The sequence below is a fragment of the Strongylocentrotus purpuratus genome, unplaced genomic scaffold (assembly GCF_000002235.5).
Source record: "Strongylocentrotus purpuratus isolate Spur 01 unplaced genomic scaffold, Spur_5.0 spur5_scaffold_12, whole genome shotgun sequence".
Classification (NCBI taxonomy): domain Eukaryota; kingdom Metazoa; phylum Echinodermata; class Echinoidea; order Camarodonta; family Strongylocentrotidae; genus Strongylocentrotus; species Strongylocentrotus purpuratus.
This window is the reverse complement of record NW_022145597.1, coordinates 14,359,272-14,377,501: the sequence shown is the minus strand read 5'-3', so window position 1 is coordinate 14,377,501 and position 18,230 is coordinate 14,359,272. Positions and strand designations below refer to the sequence as shown.

At 40.4% G+C, this 18,230-nt stretch overlaps 2 protein-coding genes across 2 annotated transcripts in view; one reads left to right on the top strand and one right to left on the bottom strand.

Annotated features, from left to right (window-relative positions):
- The window catches only part of LOC115922639 (phosphatidylinositol transfer protein alpha isoform-like), an 18,912-nt gene extending 682 nt beyond the window's left edge, over positions 1-18,230 (top strand). Inside the window, exons 2-3 of the mRNA XM_030981886.1 lie at positions 16,797-16,919; positions 18,098-18,230. Coding sequence (XP_030837746.1) covers positions 16,797-16,919; positions 18,098-18,139 — 165 coding nt within the window. The 3' untranslated portion in view covers positions 18,140-18,230. The remainder of the gene's footprint in view (positions 1-16,796; positions 16,920-18,097) is intronic.
- Positions 4,899-12,555, bottom strand: LOC115922638. The gene is made up of 2 exons (XM_030981885.1): positions 5,505-12,555; positions 4,899-4,979 (listed from the first exon to the last, which is right to left on the bottom strand). The coding sequence occupies exon 1, from the start codon at positions 12,136-12,138 to the stop codon at positions 6,217-6,219; it is 5,922 nt and encodes a 1,973-aa protein (XP_030837745.1). The 5' UTR covers positions 12,139-12,555; the 3' UTR covers positions 4,899-4,979; positions 5,505-6,216.

Sequence of the window (18,230 nt, the reverse complement as noted above, 5' to 3'; positions counted from 1 at the left end):
CACAAAGATCGTTTAAACACTTTTTCATTTTAAGTTTTACCTTAAGATTTTTTATTTTTTATTTTTATTTTTATTTTTTATTTTTTTTTTTGGGGGGGGGGGTTTTGAGGCCGCCATCCTTGTCAAGCTTTGCTTATGATTGCGGTCTCCTGCACTTTTCCAACAGAATAGTTCGGATAATACTTTAAATTTATGATAATATGTTATGGCAATAATAAGTTACACTGTCGCTCATAAAGTTGGAATATTTTTGTTTTACCCCAATTTATGGAATTATTTTTAAATTAATTTAAAAATAATAGACCAAGATAATAGTATACATTCTCAGATTTTATTGAAAAATGATTTGCCAATGTGTGTTTTGCGTGACTGCTAAAGCATGTGTATGCTACTATGCTTATTAACTAGGGGACATACGCCCTTAAGTCATAAATGCCAGTAATGAGGATTAATGCCCCACAAAAGGGCACTAATATAGCACATCGACACGGTTTTTATCCTATGGCCTCACAGTTACGAGGCCATTGCTTGGTCACTGAACCATGACTGTACGCAGCGGGGGCTAGGGTAGGGGACAGTTTCCATAAATTTAAAAAAAGAAAAGAAAATGCAATAAATTTTCAATAATTTATTGCATTTTACCCCGGTCCCCAACCTAAACAAATCCTTTGTGTGCCCATGCCTTGAGCCATAATGCATGGCCGTCCAGAGAATATTTTTATGTTCGGGACCGGGATAAAATGCAATAAATTATTGAAAATTTATTGCATTTTCTTTGTTTTATTTTATTTATGGAAACTGCCCCCTACCCTAGCCCCCGCTGCGTACAGTCGTGGTTCAGTGACAAAGCAATGGCCTCGTAACTGCGAGGCCCCAGGATCAAAACCGTGTCGATGTGCTATATTAGTGCTCTTTTGTGGAACATTAATCCTCATTACTTTCATTTATGACTTAAGGGCGTAGGTCCCCTAGTTGAAAAGCATAGTAGCATACACATGCTTTAGCAGTCACGCAAAACACACATTGTCAAATTATTATTCAATAAAATCTAAGAATGTATACTTTTATCTAGATGTATTATTTTTAAATTATTTTAAAAATAATTCCATAAATTGGGGTTAAACAAAAATATTCCAACTTTATGAGCGACAGCGTATGTTTTATGTACATATATTATGTAAAAAAAACATTTTGACATGAAGAAATTATTGTTTGTTTATGTTGTATTATACCTTACATTTTTATGTTCTTTGTAATTCAGTTATATTGTATTTGGAAAAAATGCAGAAATAAAATCCAAAAAAAAAATTAAAAAATAAATAAATAAAGTATATAAAAACGCAAGGACACCGTACGCCCGACGTACGGTCGACGTGGAACCACTATACAGCATGGCTACGGCGTATATAATCGCTACGCCGAACCTCCTTTCCTCATAAGATAGGAATACGCCCTAGGGTGACCCTGAGGCGACCGCAGATTCTCTGCGGCCAACGCAAGTAATTCTCGACTTCGGGGGCGTACGGCTGCCGTCTCCTAGCCGTAGAGCAAATGTGACCTAGGCATAATCTCATGGGAAACCCAGCGGCGTGTCTAGGGATTGATAAATGGGGGGGGGGGCGAAGTGTCCTTTGATTAGAGGTGTCGAGATCTAGTGGACACGTCGCCGGACTTTGTATCAAATTGATTGCTCTTCGGGTCCCTGTCCGGCACTAAATGTCTTTTGCCACTCTCAATCCGGGTGTAGTGAGTGGGTGCTTGGTGGGAAGTAATTCCTTACAGCGCCTTTAATAGGGCAGCCTGGTTAAATCAAAGATATAAATCCAGTCTATGGCATGTAGGATACATAGAGACGCGATGTTATAACCAGATTTATGAGATGGGTTGTATAATCTAAGCAATCCGATTGGTCAATAATTGACAACACGTGGGCGTGCATTAGTTTTCCCAACGTGCAACACACACTCGATACCTGCCGATATCTATTTCGCGTTATTCAGCCAAATTTAATTTGTGCATAATTGTCATTGTCAATATATATATATACTCTAGATCTAGACTATAGTAAGAATGTATTGCTGATCCGTCTTATAAAACAAATAATGCAATGTTTCGCTTGTGTGTTAGGGCAGTTCCAGAGTCTGCACTCAGTCTAGTCAGTGCGATGTCGATAACGCACTTGCCCTGCGGGCGCGTGCATTATCACTATGGGCACTGACTAAACTTCGTACTTCGTAAGCATATTTTGTATTGTAAGGGGTTAGGAAATTACCATGTGACCTGTAGAGGGCGGAGTGCTAAGACAAGCCGGCACTCTTTGCTTGGCCCTCTCACAGGTGAGTTGACCGGACTTGAACCACTGTTATGTTTAGTAATTAATATTAATATTGTTATGCTAGAGATTTGTTATGTACATATGTGTATTGTGTCAGAACGATTTCAGTAGTTATTTTGATGTATCATGTGGGTTGATATGATTATTTTGGAAACGAGGATTTAATGTTAAACTGTGTGATGCTTAGCGCTTTGATTTGTTATATGCATTTACATTGTAGTACATGGTTATGTACACTAATAAGTTGAACGCGCGGTACCAAAATTGGGTGTAGTGCGTGCGCGCTAATGTTGTGCCTGGTCCCAGGGCCAGGACCAGGACCAGGGTACGCTCTAATTGATGTGATGAGTATAAGTCTTGGTTTAGGAATGAAGTCAGTAAGAACGGTAGGGAGCATAGAAAAGAAGTGCTTATAATAGAAGTTGAGTGTTTAAAAGTATTGCATGTTGTTTGTATTTTGGTTGCTAAGCTAGGGGGTATTAATTACTATGTAGCCATTTCAGGGTTTCTAGCGCCCTCTATCATTGTAAACCTTATTTCTTATTTCGCAGATTGCTATAAAAGAATATTGTTACATGTTAAATTGAGATGGAATAATAGGAGTAAGAGCAATGTTTAGGGTTAGACCAGGAGATTATTGGAGTTTGCTTGGAAGTAAGAAAAGTATGGAAGATAAATATATGAATGTGTTGCTTTATATGAGGTTTATATCGACTGTTACTTCTAGTTGTTTAAGTATTTGGGTCAGGTATTTACCTGTGTTAATGTTGAGAGTTTCAGCTATATTGTACTGTGGCATTTGGTTTTTAAAGGGCAAATTTACTCGTTTAATATTTGATAACATGACATGTTTTGGAGAATGCATGATCTCCATGATTATCGGCATTAGTGATATGTAATGTGCCTGTTACTGGTTACTACTAATAAAGACTCTTTGCTTGGCCCTCTCACAGGATCTGTCTGTCATTGATTTCGAGTTCTCGACCACCTCACAACTGGCGACGAGGATGGGATTCGAACCCAAGTGGACGGCGGCGTGTGCAACAGCAACATCATCGACGAGGGTGACAAGACCATGCCCGGAAGACCTCGCAAAGAGTCAAGTAGATATGTACGTCAAGAACTCGTATAGTTTTAGAAGGAGTGCTGTTCATTGAATAATAGTCGTGGAACGATAATAGTTAGCCTGGACACATTGAACATAATTTAGCAATGAGTGATAGAGCGACGACGATGTGCATGGCAAGGTGGTGAAAGAACATTGCTTCAAGAACTTGCTTCGAGAACTTACTTTAAGAATGTATTTTAAGTTTTAAGATAGTTGTTTTTATTAAAGATTGATATTGCTACATGTAGGTATTGGGGAAAATGTTTTTAACTGAAGTGAGTAGATGTGGTTGAAGAGTATTACTTTTATGGAAAGGTAATTAATTATTCTTGATATTGATGTTATTGGAAATTTGAGAGTCGGTCAAGTTTTGAGAATGTTTAGATTCAATAGATTTATTTTTTTGAAGTTGGTTTGGAACATGTGATATAGTACCTTGGTTATTGATATTGAAATCCTTCGGAAGGTGTTATAGTTTAAAGGACTAATTTCTAAGTGAATATATTTCATGATTTAAATCGAAGTTTTTGAGACTAAGATATATATTAGGAAAGTTCTTGTATGCAATTGGAACATAGCTTGTTAATTTTTTTGTTGATACTCGCTGATATGGCTTTGTACGTTAGGATTGAAGAGGGGGGAAGGAAATTAAAATTTCCTTTGACGGGTACTGATGGGCCCCTTAGCCTAGAAGCATTACAAACCAATTTCCCCAAGGCCAAGGGGCTGTTGTATTTAGACACAGACGGGATGGAGGTAGTTGTACCTGCTATCGGGGGGGAGATCCATCCAATAGGGGAGTGGGGTCATGTCTACCGGCCACTTCTCCAACCTAAAGAGGACAACAGGGATAGTGTCCAAGGACAGTTGGAAAAGTTGTTGTCCCGCCCCCCACCCCAGATTATTATGGCACCTGAAAGAAAGCTGCCCACATTTGGAGGCCGGCCAGGAGAGGTTGCAGATTTTGTCAACTCCATGAGGAGTGCTTTCGCCAAGTACGCCATTCCTGACCAACAACAAGGGGCATTCATCCTAGATTATCTCAAAGATGGACCGAAGATGGAGGTGAAGTCGCTAATTAGAGAGGGGAAAGGCATCGCAGATATCCTCTCGTACATTCAGGACTCGTATGCGGACCATGTCCCGGTGGGGGAGCTCCAACGACTATTCCTGGAGAGGAAGCAGCAAGAAGGAGAAAGCGTCAGAGATTTTGCGTTGGACCTTGAAAACCGTTTTCTCCGCCTCACGAGCTGGAGTGGCCGACTATATTCGGAACCAGAAGCCACCCTAGCTGAACAGTTTATCGAGGGAATCGGCGACCGATATCTTAGGAACACCCTCCAAGATAGATATGAGGGGGGAACAACAGTTCAATTCCGGGAACTCAGGGAGGTTGCCATTAGGAGGGAGCTGTTGCTGCCGCAGGATCAAAATAACTCAACGTTGAAACGGATGTTCATTTTCTGGTGACGAATGTCTTTATTTGACTTAACGATTGTCAAAACAAAGTAACAGTGATGAACAGTGCCGTGAAAACTGTGAACATAAAAAATATAAAATAGCACAGAATAATAAATACCGTGCGAAAGATACAAATATATGTACACAAGTAAATATACAGATTACTTGTCAATTTAAAGAGTTAATAAACCAGATAGATGTTCTTAACGAGAGTTGTTCATACAGATATGATTTGTCAGAATGAGTATAAAAAGGGTTCATGATAAAACATTTATGATATGAGCTACAAGTCTCTTACGAGAAATTTGATAAACATGCATTAAGAGCATACTAGTTAAGACTATGAATATAAAAGCAAGTTTTATATGCTACTGATTTACAGAGAATTCTTATTCATGAATAATTACTCAACATGAAATATTCAAATGGCTTTCCATAATTTAGCGTTAGATGTAAACAATCTCACGTGTGTGGAAAACTAGCTCACTGAACGCTACTAATCACAACATGAAAAAACACTTATAATGTATCAAAATTACAAACTGATAGATCATGTAAGTAATATGAAATTGTTCTAAATACATTTCTGCCATAACATACCTCGTTGGCAGGACCTTTCCATCCTTGGGCAGCAAAATATACTTTGAAACTTTGGCGTTTCTTGAAGACCCCACAAAACACGTATTGCTTGGGCCAAGTCGTAATTCAGAAAAGCCAAGGGTCAACGCGTTCACCGAACTTATCGGCACACGGATATCAAATAATTTGTCCAACTGGAATTTTACTTAAAACGACCAACGATTTAGTTTTGACAGAATTTACCAATGTTATTCGCATTTCAATGAACATTACTTTACATTTCAGTACATAATTAATGATAATAACTTATTTCTTATGCTTGAATGTATGGAACTATTTTCTCGTGCGTACTAAAAATGTGTTTGTAGGCCTTTTATTGACATTGACCCGCGCTAGGCATGCGCTGTAAATCTTTCTTAAGTAACAAAGAGAAATTACTTAAAGGGCGATGCACATGTAAAATAGGTGGTGCTATGAACAAAAATTAAAAATACTAATGACAAATTCTGGCGGCAGCCACACTCCCACCCAAATCATCTAACTGATTTTTCAAACAACAAAACTATCTATTTGAAACAAAACAAGGAATTGACCGACTTGCAAAATTTATAAATACAAATGGTCTTCCCCAAATTGAGAAAATATTTCTTAGAATGTCAGGGCAGGATGAAAGTCCAGGTTAGTCAAAGCCATTTGTCTGGGTAAAAGTGAATGTCAGCTATTAAAGTCAAGCTTAGTCTTCAATCGCCTTGTCGGTGCTGCGGATCAAAACTACCAGTTTGTGTACTGGCCTTTCAAGAGTTGTCCTCTTATTTACTGGCTTACCTTTTTTGTCCAAGTCTGGGGTCGCCATGAGAAGTCGCACCTTCCGGACTAGACCATCATCACTGGACATTGTTTCCATGACCCTCGCAACTCTCCAATCTGTCCGACAAATGGCTTCATCTTTCAAGAGTACTATGTCGTCTACGTGCACATTGGTCTTCTTTTCAGTCCAAGTTTTTCTTGGTTGAAGCGTGTGCAGGTACTCCTTCTGCCATCGTGTCCAGAACAACTGTGTCAAGTATTGGACTCGACGCCATCTTTTGCGGAGATAGATGTCCTCCCTTTCAAAGCTTCCAGGTGGAGGCAGTATAAGACCGGATTTCATGGTCAGAACATGATTGGGAGTCAACGGAAGAGGACCATCAGGACTTTCCAGGTTATCCACACTCAATGGACGGCTGTTTACGATAGCCATGGCCTCATAGAGAAATGTCCGTAGAGAGGAGACATTCAACTGCGTTCCGCACTGTTCCAATAATCCATTGAGAACATTGCGCACATTTCTTATTTGTCTCTCCCATACACCTCCCATATGGCTAGAGGAAGGAGGATTCATTTTGAACTCACAGTTCTGCTCCAGAAGATTGCGGGCGACATGGTCCGCATCCATCTCACGGAGAGCTTGTTTCAGTTCATGCTTGGCTCCAACAAAATTGGAGCCCTGGTCACACTGAATCCGCCTTACGTTTCCTCGAATAGCAATGAAACATCTCAGTCCGTTGATGAATGCATCGGATGACATGTCATCCAATACTTCCACATGAATGGCTCTCATTGCCATGCATGTCAGGATGAGGCCATAGCGCTTGAGCTCTTTGCGCCCTTCTTTGATTACAAATGGACCAAAACAGTCCAGACCGCAATAAGTGAAAGGGGGCGATGGCTCAAGTCGTTCACATGGAAGGTCAGCCATCTTCTGTCCACCCAACTTGCCTCTTAGTCTAATGCAATGGGTGCATGTGCCGATCAGAGATGAGACAATGCTTCTGCAACCGATGATCCAGTATCCACTTGATCTGATTGCGTTGATGGTCATATTTCTACCTTGGTGAGAAATCTTCGCATGATAGTGAAGTGCGACAAGCATGGAAAGTCTACTACCCTTCGGAAGGATAATAGGGTGCTTAACTCCATACACCATTTCAGACCTCTTCATGCGTCCTCCCACCCGTAGGAGGTCTTGTTTGTCAAGAAATGGATCTAATTGACTCAGGCGGCTAGATTTTGACACAGCATGTTTGTCAGATTTGATTTGCTGTCTTTCATCACAGAAGGCTTCTTTCTGGACAGCATGCAGGAGATTTCTCTCAGCGACTCTTTTGATCTCAACATCATCTATGTCATGTCCCTTGCGCCTGTAACAACACCTCACTAGTACAGCTACCGCTCTAATAGCGCTGTCCAACATGGCGAAGCGGTTCAACCTATCTTCAAATGACGTAAAGGTTGAAATCTTGGTCTTTGACATTACTGTATGTACTGTCGAAGACTTCACTTCAACGTCGTCAGGAGAAACCTCTAGTGTGACATCTTGCTTAGCAACTTCACTTTCCCAAAGGAAGTCTGGTCCTCCTAACCAGTTTGACGAAAGAAGTTCCTCTGTTGTCAGTCCACGTGATGCGTGGTCAGCTGGATTATCACCGCTAGTAACATAATTCCACTGACTACAACTTGTGGTTCTCAGAATACAATCCACTCTGTTCGCAACGAACATGTGGAAGCGCTTAGACTGGTTGTACAGGTAACCCAGAACAACCTTGGAGTCGGTCCAGAAGATATTCTTGACTGAGCTGTAGTCTAGCTCCTTATTCAGTATTTTTGCAACCTTGGCCGATAAGGTTGCTGCCTGAAGCTCAAGTCTGGGGACGGTAGACTGCTTGAGCGGTGCTACTCTCGCCTTTGCCATGGCAAGAGAGCAGTGGACTTGTCCCCTTTGATTTCGTAATCTGACATATGAACATTGTCCATATCCAGATAATGAGGCATCTGAGAAGTGGTGCAATTCCACTTCCTCAGCCTCTCCGAAATCTTTGGGCTGGAAGCAGCGAGGAATCTTTGCAGTTTCTAGCTTCAGGATCTCCTGTCTCCATATTTCCCATCTTGTCCGAAGATAGTCAGGAACGGGATGATCCCAATCCATCTTTTGTTTGCACATTTCCTGCAGAATCATTCTGCCAGCAAGGACAACTGGTGCAATGAGACCAAGGGGATCATATACAGACGCAACTGTAGCTAGAATACCTCGTCGAGTGAGGGGTTGATCCTTCAGAGTAAGTCGGAAGCAGAACTCATCAGAACTGACGCACCACTGAAGCCCAAGAGCTCTTTCGATTGGTGAGGTTTGTTCACCTAGCTGAACACTTGCATTTGTGACAGTGGCACGTTCCGATTTTGGAATGGTGCTGGTTACGTCCTTGCTATTGCACACAAATTTGTGCAGACGTAAATTGCCTTTAGCACACATTTGAGTTGCATCCTTGATTAGCACAGCTGCTTCCTGTTCAGAAGACATGCTTTTTAGGCCATCATCGACATAAAAGTTCCTCTTGAGGAAGTTGGCTGCACGGTCACCGAGTTTCTTGTGGTCCTCCGCAATCTGTTTTAGGCCAAAGTTGGCACAGCCCGGAGATGAGGTTGCCCCAAAGAGGTGGACCTTCATCCTATGATCTACTGGGGTCTTGGAGAGATCCCCATCCTCCCACCACAAGAAACGCAGATAGTTTTGATGTGGATCTGCAACCTTAAACTGGTGGTACATCTTCTCCACATCGCACATGAATGCCACAGGACCTTGGCGAAATCTCAACAGGACACCGATGAGAGGATTAATCAAGTCAGGGCCTTGCAGGAGATGGTCATTGAGGCTTGTCCCAAGATACCTGGCGCTACAATCGAATACAACCCTGACCTTGCCAGGCTTCTTAGGGTGATATACCCCATGGTGAGGAATATACCACAAGCCTTTGTCACTACTATCACCGACCATCTCTGCATCACCGCGTGCCAGGATCTCCTTCATGAATACCTTGTAGTGACTGTGATATTCAGGTTTCTTCAGGAACTGTTTCTTGAGACCTGCTAATCGACCCAAAGCAGCCTGTCGATTGTTCGGAAGAGATGGCGGTCCTTTCTTGAATGGAAGAGGCATCTCATAGAACCCATCCTCTCTCTGGCGTAAACCTTCGGTGACAACTTGAATGAATTTTTTGTCATTTTGTGACATTGCATCAGCTTGTTCAGCTTCTTGGAAGTCCCTTTCCATGAGCTGAAGGAAATCCGATGCAGTCGCTTCCTTTAAGGGAGACTGGTAAGCGAATGTCACCTTCTTGATATCGATCGGGGCCTCTACCTTCATGCTGACTGTCCTGTATGTGTGGCCAAACGAATCGAAGCTGTTGGACAAGTCAGACTGACCTCCAACAATACTCCAACCAAGGTCTGTTTGGACAGCATACGGCTCACCATTTTGGCCTCGGACTGACGTCAGAGGAGCAAGGGCCTGTGCACAATTGTAGCCAATCAGAAGACCGACAGGACAGTCTTGTTTTGGCGCTATCATATCCTGCACACACACGAGATGAGGCCACTTGGAGGCAGTTTCTGGAGTCGGGATATGACTGTCGTCCAGAGGGATAGACTGCCTAGTAAATGTGGAGGGTAGACGAATTTTCTCCGAGGAATAAAAACCTCTGACACGAAGATTGTCATACTTGAAGGTTGAGATCGATATCTCATCTGTCAAAGTTGTCAACGACAATGTGGCAGGCTGGGATTGTACATCCAGGTCTTGGCCGACATCTTCGGAAAGGAAGGTGGTGTTTGACATGGAGTCTAGTAGTGCATACACTAGAACCTCCTTGTCAGGCCTCTCTGTACTAGAAAGGTACACAGGCACAATCATTGATGTAAGGTCACTACGTTCATCGCCTTGTACTTTGTGCGTTACAGCTTGAGGATTTGAGGTCGATGCGGTTTGAGCTTCCTTCGGTTGGCTTGATGCCAAGTTGGCCTTGTTCGAATCTCTTTGGTCCTCATGAAGGCAGCTTGGATGCCTTTTACTGCACTTCTTGCAGACCAGTCTGCTTTGGCAATATTTAGACATATGGCCTTTTTCAAGACAGCCATAGCAAAGTCTTTCATTTTTGATGAAATCCTTTCTCTGGGACATGTCTTTCCGAAGGAATTCCCGACAGTCATTCAGGGAATGATTTTGTCTCTTGCACAACAGACATTGCTTCTGTGAAGTTGAGCCAGACGTAGAGAGGGTTACCCGTTTTGAGACTGCGGTTTCCTGTTTTCTCTCTCTAGTCTTGCCAACATCCACAGTGAGCAGAGGATCATTAGCAATGTCTGCTTCGTTCCAAATGAAAGAAACGAAGTCAGCAAACCTAGGATAACAAAGTCGCTCCCTTTTTGTCTGTGCCACCGAGCGATTCCATCTATGGACGATATGATCTGGTAGTCGAGCAACCATTCGGTTGATCTCTCGTATATCATCCAGAATGTTGAGATCGACAATCTCAGCCTTGGCTACCAGACACTGTTGAAGGAAGTCTGCAAACCGCTGCAGCCCATTGTGATCCTTGCTGGTTATCTTGGGCCACACATCCAACTTTGTCCGAAAGGCTTCAGCAATAGCAAATGGATTGCCAAACCTCTTTTGAAGGGTGCTCTTTGCTTGCTCAAATGCATTTTCTGACCTCAGGAGAAAGTAGCCACTGACTGCCTCCTTTGCTGGACCACCAAGATACCTTCGAAGGTAGTGAATTTTTTCACCAGGAGGGATGCCTCTTCGCTCTACCAGAGTAGTGAAAGCCGACACCCAATCTGGATATTGGAGTGGGTCTCCAGTGAATATTGGCGGCTCCGGAACGGGTAGACGACTCTGAGCCAAGGCATCAGCGAGATCTAAAACTGGTGATCTTGGCTGGAACATCGGAGCTTGGGGATCAAGCACTACTTGCGCTTGCTGTGACACGATGGAGGCTGGTTCATCAATCAATTTGCTTTCTAACTTGGGAGATGCCCTTGGGATCACATCAGTTGGATTTGGCTGATCTTCGATCTTTTTGACAACAGTTTTACCTCTACGCGAGGATGAAGAAGAGACTGTGCTGGTTCCATCTTCTTCATCGTAGACTCTCATAATTGCTTCTTGTGCCTTGAGCTTGCCTTGTAGTCTTTCCTCTTCTAGTTGTCTTTTCAGCTCGGACATTTTGAAAACTACTTGCTTCCTCCTCATTTCTTCCTCAAGTTCCATTCTTTCGAGCTCCTTTTCCCGTTCATTTTGAAGCTTCTGGGCTGTAAGCTCTTCTTGTAATGCAGCGGCTTCTGCTGCGACTGCAACTCGTCGTGACGATCTGGAAGATGTCCTCGAGAGTCGTGATTGTGTTGAGTGCGCCAACCGAATTGATGGTTGTCTAGAAGAAGACATGTTGGATACCTTATCAATATCCGATAAGATATTACGAACAGAAATAGAAGATTCATCCATTGCCTCAATAACCTCATCATCAATGGAGTCTTCATTGAGCCTTTTTAGCTCAACAAATATCTCCTTCAAAGAATTGAGCCTAGCAGTAATGTCAAGCTTATTCACTGCTAAGCTATCACCATCAATGTTTTGAGACAATAAGCTATTTCGAGTAGATTGTATGATCGAATGCAAATCTATATGTTCAACAAAAAACTTACCTTGAAGGTCGTCTTCTTTATTCTGCAATGCTTTCTCTGTCAATTTGACAGGACGAGTGGAGCGGCGAAGTGTTTCAGGAGGTAAGTTAGTCGAGTCAGTAGTCAAGTTATTTTCAGTTGGTTGTTGCCCTTCCATATTGAACGATATATTTTTGAGGTAAATAAACCAACGAGAAAATCAGTATTTGAGATCAAATTTAAATAATCTTGACCGAAATTTGAAGTTTGAATTTGAATCAAAGTTTGGAAGTGAAATAGAAATGGGCGTGTGGGAGTGGGCTGGTAACAGCAAATGGCAGTAGCTGATAACAAATAGCAAAGATAACTGCTTTAACCCAAATCTCAATTCGGGCACGATAAAAACACAGCGCTACGCAGGACATACAATTCGATACATTCAAGCTTTGAAATAATAAAAATATCAAACGTAGCATAGAATTAATGATATTATCATGAATCCAAATCAATTCCAATATCAACAAGGTAACCCGATTTCTAATCAATTTCAAATTATTATGACCTTTGTTCCCTTGTTCTTAAAGGAAAACACTATCGGTAATCAGTTTCTTTTTAGTTTAGAATTTTTTTCAATCTTAATAAGAAAATATCCTTTCAAATGAACTTGATCATGTTATTTTGTCTCAAAATCATCTATAAGTGCACACACAAGGTTATTCTTGATGAGATGTTACATACACATAACAAATTCTGTAAACTTATCTCCACTCGTTAGATAAGTATTTTAAGAAAATTATAATCTTAGTTAAAAATTTAAATCCCAAACATCATAAGGGAATCAAGTCTTATGTTGTTTTAAATTACGTTATCCAAACAAATCAGAATAAATAGCTGTTACAATTCTGGGATAAGAACCAAGACTCTGTTAGAGATCTTAAAGGTTTTAAATCTGAAATTCTCTCGAGAAGTTGATATGCAAGCCTAAATCAATCTTTAGCTTGTTTATTGCTTAAGTTTCCAAACGAGAAATTTCAATCGCATATAAATGTTCTAGTGTTCTTTCTTTGATTTCAATCTTCAATTATTTTGATGAAAATGAACCTGACATCCTTGAGCGATGATCAACCTCCAAGCCGTTTGATTGCCCGTGTCTTGCCGAGTTCCTCGTCAGCTTCCTTAGTGGCCAGGTGAGGACGAATGCAGTTCCAGACATCACATCAAATATTTGGCTTGAGTAGTTGATCCAATTATGGATTTCTCAGGTGTCATGTCCATCCGAGTTTTCACTGTTGCTGCCGCAGGATCAAAATAACTCAACGTTGAAACGGATGTTCATTTTCTGGTGACGAATGTCTTTATTTGACTTAACGATTGTCAAAACAAAGTAACAGTGATGAACAGTGCCGTGAAAACTGTGAACATAAAAAATATAAAATAGCACAGAATAATAAATACCGTGCGAAAGATACAAATATATGTACACAAGTAAATATACAGATTACTTGTCAATTTAAAGAGTTAATAAACCAGATAGATGTTCTTAACGAGAGTTGTTCATACAGATATGATTTGTCAGAATGAGTATAAAAAGGGTTCATGATAAAACATTTATGATATGAGCTACAAGTCTCTTACGAGAAATTTGATAAACATGCATTAAGAGCATACTAGTTAAGACTATGAATATAAAAGCAAGTTTTATATGCTACTGATTTACAGAGAATTCTTATTCATGAATAATTACTCAACATGAAATATTCAAATGGCTTTCCATAATTTAGCGTTAGATGTAAACAATCTCACGTGTGTGGAAAACTAGCTCACTGAACGCTACTAATCACAACATGAAAAAACACTTATAATGTATCAAAATTACAAACTGATAGATCATGTAAGTAATATGAAATTGTTCTAAATACATTTCTGCCATAACATACCTCGTTGGCAGGACCTTTCCATCCTTGGGCAGCAAAATATACTTTGAAACTTTGGCGTTTCTTGAAGACCCCACAAAACACGTATTGCTTGGGCCAAGTCGTAATTCAGAAAAGCCAAGGGTCAACGCGTTCACCGAACTTATCGGCACACGGATATCAAATAATTTGTCCAACTGGAATTTTACTTAAAACGACCAACGATTTAGTTTTGACAGAATTTACCAATGTTATTCGCATTTCAATGAACATTACTTTACATTTCAGTACATAATTAATGATAATAACTTATTTCTTATGCTTGAATGTATGGAACTATTTTCTCGTGCGTACTAAAAATGTGTTTGTAGGCCTTTTATTGACATTGACCCGCGCTAGGCATGCGCTGTAAATCTTTCTTAAGTAACAAAGAGAAATTACTTAAAGGGCGATGCACATGTAAAATAGGTGGTGCTATGAACAAAAATTAAAAATACTAATGACAAATTCTGGCGGCAGCCACAGGAGCAGCGGGAGGAGGCCCGTTTCAAGAGTTCCACAGGAACAGTACACCAGACGGCCTTCCAGTCACAGCTACATGTACAAACACAGACGAACCGGCCAGATGTAGTAGAGATGATGCGGGCAGCAAAGGAACTGGCCGATCGAGTCGTCGGAGCAGTTAGCGACCTAGCAACATCGCTGAAACCACCCTTGGCTCGCAATGCAGAGAATGTACAATGCTTCAATTGTAGCGGTTGGGGACATTATGCTCGGGAATGTCCACATAAGAGACAAGGACTTCAAGATACCAGGGCTCGTCAAGACAGGGAACAGGGCCCCCAGTATACAGAGCAATATAGACGTTGGGCACCGAGAGGGGGACCATCTGCACCGCCACCGTTTCCCCATCCCGATGGGTGGGCATCTCATCCTGGGCAACCTTATGGGCAACCACCTGGCGGCTGGGTACAGCAGACCGGACCCTTACCAGTACCTTTGCCCAACCCAGGGGTATGGATCCGTCCAGCATTGGGTCACCCCATTCATTTTTATTGAGGTTCCATTATACTTAATTACCGCTTGTGATACGTGGTTGACATTTGGACATGAAGCGCTGATTTATAGACATTATGTGCGAATTTAATGGCGATAGATAACATAGTTGTAGGTTGGGAGATAACTTTTTGGTGAGACGGTTTATGCTGGGTTTGACGTCTCGACGCTAGTAACAGTCAGTTAATTGGCCATGTTGGGATGTCTTTATATTTGTATATATGTATTTATAGTGTATACTGTGTTTTTGCGAGCTTGCACAATGACTCTTAAAGGGGACTGCTGTGTAGTGGAAAGATACAGGTAATGGTGCAGTTTAATATAGGTGTTATGTCGCCACGTGCTACCTTAGTGGCAAGGTTATTATTTGTTATACGTTAGTTGGTAGTTGATGGTTTAAATATTGTTCCTTCGGTCATCGAGGGCGATGACGTTTTAAGTGGGGAAGGATGTAAGGGGTTAGGAAATTACCATGTGACCTGTAGAGGGCGGAGTGCTAAGACAAGCCGGCACTCTTTGCTTGGCCCTCTCACAGGTGAGTTGACCGGACTTGAACCACTGTTATGTTTAGTAAATATTAATACTGTTATGCTAGAGATTTGTTATGTACATATGTGTATTGTGTCAGAACGATTTCAGTAGTTATTTTGATGTATCATGTGGGTTGATATGATTATATTGGAAACGAGGATTTAATGTTAAACTGTGTGATGCTTAGCGCTTTGATTTGTTATATGCATTTACATTGTAGTACATGGTTATGTACACTAATAAGTTGAACGCGCGGTACCAAAATTGGGTGTAGTGCGTGCGCGCTAATGTTGTGCCTGGTCCCAGGGCCAGGACCAGGACCAGGGTACGCTCTAATTGATGTGATGAGTATAAGTCTTGGTTTAGGAATGAAGTCAGTAAGAACGGTAGGGAGCATAGAAAAGAAGTGCTTATAATAGAAGTTGAGTGTTTAAAAGTATTGCATGTTGTTTGTATTTTGGTTGCTAAGCTAGGGGGTATTAATTACTATGTAGCCATTTCAGGGTTTCTAGCGCCCTCTATCATTGTAAACCTTATTTCTTATTTCGCAGATTGCTATAAAAGAATATTGTTACATGTTAAATTGAGATGGAATAATAGGAGTAAGAGCAATGTTTAGGGTTAGACCAGGAGATTATTGGAGTTTGCTTGGAAGTAAGAAAAGTATGGAAGATAAATATATGAATGTGTTGCTTTATATGAGGTTTATATCGACTGTTACTTCTAGTTGTTTAAGTATTTGGGTCAGGTATTTACCTGTGTTAATGTTGAGAGTTTCAGCTATATTGTACTGTGGCATTTGGTTTTTAAAGGGCAAATTTACTCGTTTAATATTTGATAACATGACATGTTTTGGAGAATGCATGATCTCCATGATTATCGGCATTAGTGATATGTAATGTGCCTGTTACTGGTTACTACTAATAAAGACTCTTTGCTTGGCCCTCTCACAGGATCTGTCTGTCATTGATTTCGAGTTCTCGACCACCTCACAGTATAATACCATCCACTGGCAGGCTCCCGTAGAGATTATGGATTTCCCATTATAAAACGGCTTCTCATTTCAATTGGGGGCACGTATTAGATGAGAATAGGGCACCTGTCGAAGTAAAATGGTGTGCTTACGATAATTCAATAGGTGTACTAATCAAAATCGATAAGGGACACTTTTGGGGTACTTAGAAAAGAGGGGGTACTTTGGCCCAATGCCCCTCGAAGCGTCACCTCGGACTTTCTTTACTTCGAATAGCACCGATGTCGCATGAAAGTTAACAGAATACTGATTTCACTCTGGTAATATTGACAAATCTTAGTGCATATCATCTCAAATTTTCAGGCTCATACTCGAATTTATACGAACTTCTACCGGACCCTCATCTGCAGTCTGGACGAGTGGTATGGGATGACTATGGAGGATATCAGAGAGCTTGAAGCAAAAATCAAAAGGGATCTAGATGAGGTTTGTATTTCTGTAACTTTTGGTGTTTTGCTCATTTCGAGATCTTACCGATACATAAACATTGTTTGATTTTCAAACGCCCTTTGTTCTTTAACTATTATTTTATATAAGAAAATGCTTACCATTGAAATTGTATGGAATTAATACCCCTTGTAATGTTACGTAAATATATTAATAATTTTGTATCGAATTCTAATAATAAACAAATATTGTCAAATATAAATGTGCTCCGTTTTAGTATTTTACGTTTCTGTTCCCCATTCGTTTAGCATCGTGTTAATGCTAACATGAGAAAAGATCCAGTACAGGATTGGCAATTTCTCTAAAAAGTGGTACACCATTATTCTTTGATATTTAAGATAGGTGATTCATGCTCTAAACAGAAAATTAATTTACCACCACATATATATATATATTTCTTGGTGGAGCAATGTGTGCAATATGTGTGCCGTCCGCACAGCAAAAGTTAAATTCCTTTCAGTGCTTAATTCTAGAGTTTAATGATACTAGTACAACTACTACTACTACTACTACTACTACTACTACTACTACTACTACTAGTAGTAGTAGTAGGAGTAGTAGTAGAAGTTGTAGTAATATTAATAATGATAATAATAATAACAATAATAATTATACCAATGGTAATAATGACAATATTAATTTAAAAAATGATGATAGCAAAACTAATGAACGTGATAATAGCAGTAGTAGGGTACTATCAGTAGTAGTAATAGTAGTAGTAGTAGTAGTATTAGTAGTAGTAGTAGTAATAGAGGTAGCAGTAGTAGTAGTACTAGTAATAGTAGTAGTAGTAGTAGTAGTAGTAGCAGTTGTAGCAGCAGTAATATCAGTAGTAGTAGTAATAGAAGTAGTAGTCGTAGTAGTAATAATAGTAGTAGTAGTAGTAGTAGTAGCAGCAGTAGTATAGTAGTAGAAATAGTAGCAGCAGTGTAGTAGTTTTTGTTTTAGTGAAAGTAGTAGAAGTAGTAGCAGTAGTATAGTAGTTGTTGTTCTAGTAGTAATAGTAGTAGTAGTAGTAGTAGTAGTAGTAGAAAAAGAAGTTGTAGTAGCAGTAGCAGTAGTAGTTTTTATGTTTCCGTTCTACTTGCAATTTAAAAAAAATTATGTTTACAATGTAATTATATACAAACCTTCGGTCCTCTGCTTTATTCAAACAGGCTCGAGTCTCTGGTGAAGTTCGTGGGATGGTCGAAAATTAAAATGATGTCTTCCCGATTTATTCACACTGAGTACGCCATTTGATTCCAAGTATATGGCTCTAGTAATATACAACTTCATATCACCGAAAAA